Raw genomic sequence first — 10,711 nt, 5'->3', positions numbered from 1 at the left:
TTAATTAACATTTGTGGGAAACGAATTGGCGCAATAATCCAATTTCAAGAGAGATACAAAGATGTGCAAATCGTGCAATACAGCTGTAGACTGAATATTATTAATATTCAAATATGTTTCATTATTCATATGTTTCAAGAAGAAAGAGTTGTGCTCATTTTTTTCAAATAGATACTTTTAGCATAAATCCATAAGTGGAATATTCAGGTTCAATTTTTACGAAAACACATTTTTCACAATTTGTGATTGGCGAAAACGCTACGAATGTAGGAAAACGAAATCTCTGCTATAGATGTCCAATAAGTGTCGACGGTTAGCTACGTTATCGTATACAATCTGACTTGTTTTAAATATCAAATAGCTTACAGCGCATAGGCTACATGTTATTCGAACGTGAATGTTTATCGTGTGCGTCCATTTTTATTCCGGCGATGTATAAAATATCATATGCAAACAAAGTAATACATATTTTAACAAGATGGCGATGTTCAAGCATATGAACACGAAAGTAAAAACGAAGTAGTACGGGTATATGCAATCTGTCATAGTGAACTAACGTACCACAGTCGCCTGACCATTAACGCGAACGCGGAACCGCCACGAGGGCCGCAACTTTTAATTTTCTTGACGTCGTTGCACACCAGAAATCGAATCTTATAGAGCCCATGGTAATTTTTAAAAATAAATAAAAGTAATAGCATTCTAGCGAATAATGCAACCAATGAAAATTTCAAAGCAATTGGTCCGGTTAATAGCGAAATGCGATTTTTTTCAAAACAACAAGTAAATCACAAATGAACAATGCTCTAATATATATATATATATATGGGTACGAAGTAGGTACATGCATTTCATGTCCAACAAGCACATTGTCACGGCAGAAAAGATGTGTCTACTGTGATTGTATGAATCAGAAGACTCAAAAGGTTCCGGATTGGTTGTTTGTTGTACGGCAATAAACGCAATATGTTTATCTTGCACGCTATTGGCTGCGGCAATCGACCGATAAAGTTCTTTGCTCTTTAGTTAGTTTCTTGTATTGCTTTCGGCTTGCGTGAGCGAGGCGAGCTAGTTATAGTGCAATCTGCTGTTATCTACTTTGCTGGTCTTTTTAGGATTTATAGGAGTGTAGATTTTATGAATCATTTTAGATTGCTGTTAGTTTTAATATTTAGTAGGGAATCATTATGTTAGGTTTTAGGATAGTCTGGGATTTATGTGTTTATAATTACCATTTCTTTTGTATTTTATTCAGTTATTAATCCCGGAATCTATCAGTATTTGAAATCAAACTCTGCGTGTGTATTAGTCAAACTCCTATTTAGTTGAGCCATAAACTCAGTGTGTTATTCACAATCTACAAATTCAGTATAGAGGACTTGCACGAGTCACGTGACCTTGTTACTGGACGGCAATAAAACAAAAACGTCCATTTGGCTCCTGTCAGTTGCAAGTCGGATTATACGTTTCCGTTTTGTTTGGCTGTTGAAAATGGTTATTTCGTATTGTTCCGCTGGCTGTACGTATAGTATAGACAACGAAATGGATCTTCAGCTATAATCCACTGTTTTCAAAAGATCCGGAACGTCGCGCAATATGGATATCATCTATTGGCAGGACTGCTTGGTGTCAAGTCCAGAAGCCATCTTACTCGTGTTTCACTATTTGCGGACAGCACTTCGTTGATGGTGAGTCATGATGTGCCGTTATCAATTTTTTTTAAATATTCATAAGCTCCCTCATTTCAATGGAAAGCAGATGACAAACTACTGTTATTGGTAGGCTTAGGCGTAGGCCTACTTGCAGACTTGACTCGTGTAAGGTATTAATCAATAATTGCCATGAGGTATTGTTTCCCTAGTTAGCAGGTAATTTATTAGTAAGTGTGAAAATTTGAATAGATAACTAAAGTTTAACGCCAGTGCTAATGCAAAAAATAACCAGAATTCAATTGAATTCTCTATCTGAGAATACGCTCGCCACCGCATCTCTGATCCCCCTGGGAGTTTCACAGGTTCCCATCCCATGCGGGGATAGTTATGTGCGAGGGGATTGCAGCTCTCCTCCCACTAAGGGTGGTTCACACGACCGCTGGTCGATTACGACATCCCCCACCATCAAGTCCATGCTTCTAAAACAAAAAACTGGCTAACTAATCCCGACATAGAATGGTAATCGTACGATGTTGCACCTTGCAATCTGTCCCCAACCACAGATAAATTCTATCCTAAAAACTAGTTGCGTTGGCATAGTTGCGTTTTAAACTGAAAGAAATCTTCATTAATGGTCAGAAGGTGTTGTCTGATTGTTTTGTTAGTTAGCAGGTAATTTATTACTGATCTGATACACAAACTTGGCACTGTCAAATGATGATTAGTGTTTAATTTATTTTCAGGAAAAAGTGAAGATACCCATTATCAGCTGCTTACATGTCCCATCGATATTTGAATTTTCGCCATCCCCAGAGAAGAAGAGAATAGTTAGAAAAAGGAGGATTTTGAAGGAAGGCAAAAGGCAGGACCATTTCAACAAATTCTGTTAACTTGTATGCGTTGCAATATTAATTCGCAGTTGTTAGCATAAACATTTAATGTGTCTTTCGACTAGACCTACCACACTAAAAAAAAGCCGCCTACACCCCTTTTCACTAGAACCATAATACTGTAAAATATTTGATAGAAATTACCCCCGAGGCATCATATCTTCCATTTGAAAGGGCTGTGGAGGCAGATACATTTTTTACTCTAAATTATGGAATGTTACTTCCAGGTTATCTTATCCTTGCTTATAGATATCTTGAGGTTAGTGACTCCAACTGACCCATGCATGCCACATTGAAAATTCTCTTGTGTACCCATAAAATAAGGCTGTTGGAGCCTTCAGACCTTGAAAACAGTCGAATCTGAGCACGATGGACTCATGTGAAACACGTAATATGCATTTAGAGGCAAAAATATCCCATCCTGAGCAGCACCGATCCACAACCTCCTGCCTATGGAATCAAAACATTAGACAAATTGGTGTACTGTGCGCATTCACAAATTTTTGCGAATCAAGTTTGCCTTTTGACTAAAGAAAATTTAGCATTGAAATGGTCAATCTCAATATCAACCTAGTATCTGCAGATAAAACCAGTTTTTTAAAAATACATTTTTGATGTGCTTTATTTTTCAAATATAATTTATAATTACTGTAAAGTGTGTGATACATTTGGTACCGTGAATACAATTTGTAAATTAGCTTGGGTTACACCCCTCTTAAATAAAAGTTTAGACTCTTAAGTCGTATCTCATAATATTCTTTAAACAAAAGGTTGCGGCTAGCCGGCTACGCATCAGAATTTCCTTTCAGATCACAAAGTCGCAATATTACGCCTCGCTTAAGTTTCATAGGCAACTGTATCTGGTTGTAGTATCGGTGTCCAACGTTAGGATGAAACCTTCACGACCAGACCCACCGAAACAATTTTTTTTCTTGATAGGGTCGTCTTGAAGTTGATTTCGTTAAAGCACAATGGACACTTTATCTCCACCAATCCACAGTAATGACAAGTTACTTTGTCATTACGATAAGCATCAATAAATGGATACTGAGGATGTATTATCAAGTCACGCAAGCTGAGGTCTTGTGCCACTGTGGTCTTGTTGCAACTTATACTTTGCCATCCATCTATTCCATGGTCGCACCCATATCTGTAAGATAATGGATACAGATAAGAGTTTTCATAAAATCTAACAATCAAGGAGTGTGAAATTAATGTCCATATCCCACCACAGCCACTAGTCGTGAATGAATTTGATTCCGGGTAGCATATCTTTTTTACCAATGACGATAAAAAGACATTTTGAATCAGTTGTACAAGCACCATTAGGATAGGATTTATCTGGGGGGGGGGGGGGGGGGGAATGGTCGTACCCGATCAGCGTTCATGTGAACCACCCTCGGTGGGAGTGGAGCTGCAATCCTCTAGCACATAACTATCCCCGCATGGGATTGAAACCTGTGAAACTACCAGGGTGGTCAGAGATGCCGTGGCGAGCGTATTCCTAGATGGCGAATTCAATTGAATTCTGGTTATTTTTTGCATGACCACTGGTTTTAAACTTTAGTTATCTATTCAACCTTTCACACTTAGTAATAGATTACCTGCTAATCAGGGAAACAATACCTTACAGCAATTGATTATTAATTCCTTACTGTCTTACACAAGTCAAGTCTGCAACTAGGCCTACTAATAACAGTAGTTGATTATTAGATTATTAATTCCTTACTGTCTTACACAAGTCAAGTCTGCAACTGCAAGTAGGCATACTGATAACAGTAGTTTGTCATCTGCTTTTCATTGAAATGAGGGAGCTTGTGAATATTTAAAGAAATTGATAACGGCACATTATCACTCACCATCAACGAAGTGCTGTCCGCAAACAGTGAAACACAAGTAAGATGGCTTCTGGACTTGACACCAAGCAGTTCTGCCAATAGGCAATAGATGATATCCACGTTGCGCGACGTTCAGAATCTTTTGAAATCAGTGGAATATTACTGAAGATCCATTTCGTTGTCTATACTATACGTACAGCCAACAGAACAACGAAATAACCATTTTCAACAGCCAAACAAAACGGAAACGTATAATCCGACTTGCAACTGACAGGAGCCAAATGGACGTTTTTGTTTTATTGCCGTCCAGCAACAATGTCACGTGACCCGTGCAAGTCCTCTATAGTCCACAAACTCTGTGTGCATTTTGTGAGTGTTATTGCCGTACTGTTCTGTCGAGTTTCAAGCGGAATATTACAACAAAGTTCTTTCAGTTCGTGTGATCTTCTGAGGGTGTTGGGGTTCATAAGTTAAGTGGTTCAAGACTGAGTTTGATCAGGTTAATAATTGTTGTCCCAGATATTTTCTATCTATACTAATTTATCTATGCAACAACGAACCTCCGATTTAGGTAATTTACTATTTTATAACCATTTTTATCGTATGCCCGTTTATTTAAAAAATAAGGAATGGTAAGTTTGTTTATCAGTAATGTTATATTTATCTGTAACTGAGTAATGCGCCCCACTCACATCTCGCGACTAGAAACACATATATCAGAGATGTTCAAGAGTTATTTATGACGGTATAATATATTTACAACTGCATTGTGACGTCATTGTTGAAGAGTGGTCTGGCATAGTCACTCATTAACCATAAAGTAACTTATGTAACGAATATAATTTTCTGTTTTTTTTTTCAGAATGTCAGCTGCGTAAATTGATCCAGGTCTATCTGATGGGAAACAGGTTTGTTGAATAAGCACTCCAGCAATCTATCTCAAATAAATGCTTTGCACGTCACGCATATTTTCAGTCTTATCGAGTATGAGTGTATATTATAAAAGGACTAATTTTGTTGTGCAGTTTTCAATACCATCTTATGGGTCAACGACTTCAGTTTCGTGGTAACTATATTGGAAACACCGTATGCCTGGCGATTTGCATTGTCAATATCATAGTTATTCCCAATCGAATGTCACCTCAGTGTCATAGAAAAAGCAGCAGACTTGTCAGAATGTAAAACTGTGCTAAAAGTTCCAAAACTAGTGACTTTTGAATGTTTACTATCCTTAAAGATGCATAGCTTGTGCATAGACTATGACTTGATGTTATACGAAAATTTAAATTAACCCACGACTCCTGTGAGCAATTTGAATGGTCTGACAAGACGTTGAAATTGAATCTTTATTGCATTTTAATGGTTTACCTTGAAATTTAATTGTCAAACATCCAGGTTGACGTCAAATTTCCCTGGATTTCGATTAGCACAGCCAATTTGACTTGTGTGTTCCAAGTATGACGTTCGCACATTTACACAATTACCGAATCTGACAAAAGGTTACTCTTTGTGTAAGTTACTTAACGAAGTAATGATTTTTCGTTTTAACAGGAACAGCTATGTAAGTACACCACTCGCATTCATACTCTGTTATACCGTTTTATTAACATATTCTCTCAACACATAAAGGCTGCAACATTTTTAAGTATTTTACACAACAATTTCAGATATGCATGTATACACTGGAACATTTTAACAAGTTTCAAAAAGAAAGCTTTTGTCATTGAATCAGAATTATTATTCATCAGAATCCGATGTCATATCACCACCCGTAGTTGACATTGTGTCACCAGAAGTCATCTCATCATTTCCAAATTCATCTTCATCGCTAACTTCTATTTCACTTGCGGTTTCATCATGGCTATCCTCTTCTTCTAGCTCTTTCTCTTCTGAGAGATCGTCGATCATGTCTTCATCCACCGGCGTGTCATCATCGTCTTCATTGACCCCTTCGCACAAAATAATTACGTTACTATGTGATTGTTACATTTTTTTTCTATATATGCATTATATAAACAAACGCTTTTCCTGCTCTATAGTTGGATAATCATTGTGTCGCCATTGTCATTAGTGTGTTCTTCTGGTGAGGATTGCATCATGAAGTAAACATTCCATCTTTATTATTATGAACAATTAAAACAGCAAGACAGTTTTCCATTTATTACTAATAGAATATGGAAATAGATTAGATATGTTCAAACTGATGAATTGATCAAATATGCGAGAGAAAACAGGATTGGATTTCATGCTACAAAATTGTAAATAGACACAAGAGTTAAATTTGAAGAGTTGAATATCATGTCACGATGAGAAAAGAGTATGACAACCAATTAAAAAATTGCAAAACGCCAAAAGAGTTGAATGTGTTATTCATTATATTATGATAGAAGAAAGAATATTATAACCAATTACTTACTTTTTGATTCACATTTTTCAATGCATGTTTTACAAGAGGTCGTTTTATTCTCGACTTTCTCTTGTGATAATTTTGGGCAAATGCTGTCACATTTCCTGTGGGCATCCAAGAAACATTGGCGATCTGAAACATGTGCAAAAATAACACATTAGCAATGTCCAAAACATTTTGTTTGGCATACTCAACATTACAAAATTACAATTATTTGAAAGTTGCAGATGAGTATTTTTAATACAATAAACAAGCATTCTTTAAGTTTATGTTTTCCTGTGAGGTGAAAAAAAGTTTCAAAATTGTATTAAAAATAAAAATATTTGAACATGTGAAAAAAAATCCTACTCATAATAAATTGGCATTCTTTCATCACACATGCTTTGCAAGGTTTGGGCGATAGCATCATCATTTTTTCAAAATCTTTTCTCCCAAAGCATTTTTCCTCTGCTTCACATTGCTTTTTGCATATTTTGTTATTTTTTTGCTCAACGTTGTCTTTTTTTCCGAAGGTTTTATGTATCATCTTAAGAATTCTCATCATCACATTCTCAAAGTTGTCTCCATCACCATCTCCTCTGCGTCCAAAAGATCCAGGTCTATCTCCTCTACGACCGAAAGTTCCAGATCTGTTTTGATCATCATCTCCACTACGTCCAAAAGGTCCAGATCTATCTCCATTACCATCTCCTCTACGTCCAAAACGTCCAAATCTGTTTCTATCATCATCTCCTCTACGACCGAACGGTTCAGGTCTGTTTCCATCATCACCTCGACGTGCAACAGGTCCAGGTCTAGTTAGATCATTTTCTCCTCTACGCACAGAAGGTCCAGGTCTGCTCCTATAACCATCACCTCTACGTCCAATAGGTCCCGAGCTGTTACTATCATCATCTCCTCTACGACCAAAAGGTCCATGTCTGTTTCTATCTTCATATCCTCTACGACCAAAAGGTCCAGGTCTGTTTCTATCATCATCATATCCTCTACGACCGGAAGGTCCAGGGCTGTCTCCATCACCATCTCTTCTACGGCCAAAAGGTCCAGGTCTGTTTCTATCATCATCATCTCCTCTACGGCCAAAAGGTCCAGGTCTGTTTCTATCATCATCATATCCTTTACGACCAAAAGGTCCAGGTCTATTTCTATCATCATCATATCTTCTTAGGCCAAAAGGTCCAGGTCTGCTTCTATCATCATCATCATCTCCTCGACGTCCAAAAGGTCTACTCCTATCTTCATTCTCATCTCCTCGACGTCCAAAAGGTCCAGGTCTGTTTCTATCATCATCATCTCCTCGACGTCCAAAAGGTCTACGTCTATCTTCATCATCATATCCTCTACGACCGGAAGGTCCAGGTCTGTCTCCATCACCATCTCCTCTACGGCCAAAAGGTCCAGGTCTGTTTCTATCATCATCATCTCCTCTACGGCCAAAAGGTCCAGGTCTGTTTCTATCATCATCATATTCTCTTAGGCCAAAAGGTCCAGGTCTGCTTCTATCATCATCATCTCCTCGACGTCCAAAAGGTCTACTCCTATCTTCATCCTCATCTCCTCGACGTCCAAAAGGTCCAGGTCTGTTTCTATCATCATCATATCCTCGACGTCCAAAAGAAATACGTCCACCTCCATCATCATCCCCTCGACGACCAAAAGGTCCAGATTTATTTCTATCATCATATCCTTTACGACCGAAAGGTCCAGGTCTGTCTTCATCACCATCACCTTTACGCCCAAAAGGACCAGATTTATTTTTATCACCATATCCTCTACGACCGAAAGGTTCAGGTCTGTCACCATCTCCTCGACGTCCAAAAGGTCCAGGTCTGTCACCATCTCTTCTACGCCCAAAAAATCCAGGTCCAGGACTATCACCATATCCACCATCGGGTTTATCTGTACCGAAAATAAATTTCAGGGCTCGCTGCCACAATGGTTCAGGTTTATCTTGTTTTTTGATCATATTGCCCGGGGGAGAACGTTTAAAGAGACTTGGTTTATAGGGGATTCGTATTTTCGGTGCGGAATAGCCAAATCGGGATGGTCCATTTGTCAGGCCGAATGGCCTCATAGTACGAGAATTTCCAGAAAAACGCGATCTAGCTCTTTCTTGTAGACGTTTACGCATAAACAAAGCTGGTTTACTCGCTCTCCATCCGTATGAGTCTTGTCCAACTCCGTCTCCAAATGATTTTGGTCCAACGTTACCTTTAGAAAAAATATATTTAGTGTCATTATCATATTTTCGCTTCCCCAAATCCAGTCGTAAAGAACGTAAAGTTGTTATATGTGAGCAGATAGAAATTTTGTATACAAATCACAAATATAGAAGAAATTATTTTATGTTACATCCTTTTTTTACGTTTATATTCTTGATGAACAAAACAAAAAAAGCAAATACCTTTGTTTCCTAATCCCCATTGAGTATATTGTCTTCTCTCTCCGCCATATGAAGATACTGAAAGAAATATAGATATTGAGGTTTTCAGTTGATCCTATCTTCTGGGAAATTCATTTTACTCGTTGGTAATATCTTTTATAAGGGGCAGCACAAATGTTGTCAGTCATTGAGCCTGCCCGTGTACAAAAATCAAAATCTTTCATCAATTCTATTTTCAATAAGATTTACTATGAATTGTAAAGGCGGGAAATTAATACTGTAATTTTCAGATAATAAGCTTTTGACTGGTTGAATTATTGGAATATTTGAATATCTATATGGTCACAAAACTTTTAATATTGCTTATCAAATTTAAAACGGTTTTTTTGTGAGAACTTATAATTTTTTTTTTATCTTACCTAAAACTACGAAACTGCACAAAACAGTCAGTATCTTCATTTTATCAGAATATTTGGTTTCTGATTTGTAGTCGATAAACAGAGTTCTTACGAATTGATTAACCGCTTTTCACTGTCGATCACCAACTGGTAACAAGTGTGAGCAAGGGACCTAATTTATACTAAATCAACTCTTGTTTTGTTGCCCAAAATAACCGTATTTTTTCTCATTTATAATACATTTCGCAGAATTTGAATTAGATTGTGTTCTCGTTGAAAACTTGGTCTAAGTGTTGTCAGGATGACGTCAGAATGGTTCTATTTAAACACGTTTCGAAACCTAATCAAGATCAGCTTAAATCATTTCGTTTTGTGTTCGAGTAATCGAGAGTTATCAAACTAAACAATATTAATGGATGGCTAAATTTATTTATCTTCGTAAACTAAGTAGTACATTCAATGAATTGAAATACGATTTTATTTGTTTGATATATTTAGAAAATGTTATTAACATGATATATATCATTGCCATTTTGTTAGCTTTGCTAGCAATGTTTAGTAGTTATTCTGAAAGAGCCAATCAGAAAACTTTTTAAAATAACTTTAGCTAGAGTTTCGTAAAGAAAAGTGCCAAAGTCTACAAAAATAACTTTCACGTTCCTATTGTTTACTCTTGTTATATTTCACTAACCTGAATGACCTCCTGAATAAGAGTTTCTCAGTATAGTCGAACAGTTCTATTGTTTAACTAATTTAAATCAGATCTGCAATGGTGTCGGATCGATGAATAAGAGTTGACCCAGTTGCAGTCAACACGGACATCACATTCTTTTGTCACCCCTCATGTGAGAATAATAATTTTATGGCTACTACTGGACCTAATGACATCAAGTTTTCGGCATCGTGAACATGGGAAAGGTCGCTACAAAGCTATTACTTTTATATTTTTCTGATATTCATCTATATTCAGCCGATATCGAATCAAATATTTTATTTAAATTTACTCTGTTTGTACAATTCGTGTTTGTTAATTTTTGTTTTTGTTTTTATCTTTTCTTATGAGTTAATTCGTCTGAATTAATAAAAGGAATTTTATTTTGCATATGTAAAATATACATGGCTGTAAATGTGGCATGTAGTACA

At 36.8% G+C, this 10,711-nt stretch overlaps 1 protein-coding gene across 1 annotated transcript; it reads right to left on the bottom strand.

Annotated features, from left to right (window-relative positions):
• Positions 1–5,963: 5,963 nt before the first annotated feature.
• LOC144430819 (uncharacterized) lies at positions 5,964–9,738 on the bottom strand. Its single transcript, XM_078118950.1, has 5 exons — positions 9,590–9,738; positions 9,192–9,248; positions 7,136–8,998; positions 6,797–6,919; positions 5,964–6,329 (listed from the first exon to the last, which is right to left on the bottom strand). Exons 1-5 carry the CDS (start codon positions 9,627–9,629, stop codon positions 6,118–6,120), a joined length of 2,295 nt encoding a protein of 764 aa, XP_077975076.1. The 5' UTR covers positions 9,630–9,738; the 3' UTR covers positions 5,964–6,117.
• Between the last annotated feature and the right edge of the window lie 973 nt (positions 9,739–10,711).

This window comes from Styela clava, chromosome 12, assembly GCF_964204865.1.
Source record: "Styela clava chromosome 12, kaStyClav1.hap1.2, whole genome shotgun sequence".
NCBI classification, from domain to species: domain Eukaryota; kingdom Metazoa; phylum Chordata; class Ascidiacea; order Stolidobranchia; family Styelidae; genus Styela; species Styela clava.
Note: the sequence above shows the minus strand (reverse complement) of the source record. Positions and strands in the feature narration are given on the sequence as shown.

Bases quoted from the DNA above. Each gene is read 5' to 3' on its own strand.
- LOC144430819 (XM_078118950.1), bottom strand. From the start codon at position 9,629: ATGAAGATACTGACTGTTTTGTGCAGTTTCGTAGTTTTAG. The intron at 9,249-9,589 runs GTAAGATAAAAA...TATTTCTTTCAG, and splicing joins GTGCAGTTTCGTAGTTTTAG to TATCTTCATATGGCGGAGAG. The intron at 8,999-9,191 runs GTATTTGCTTTT...TTTTTTCTAAAG, and splicing joins ATGGGGATTAGGAAACAAAG to GTAACGTTGGACCAAAATCA.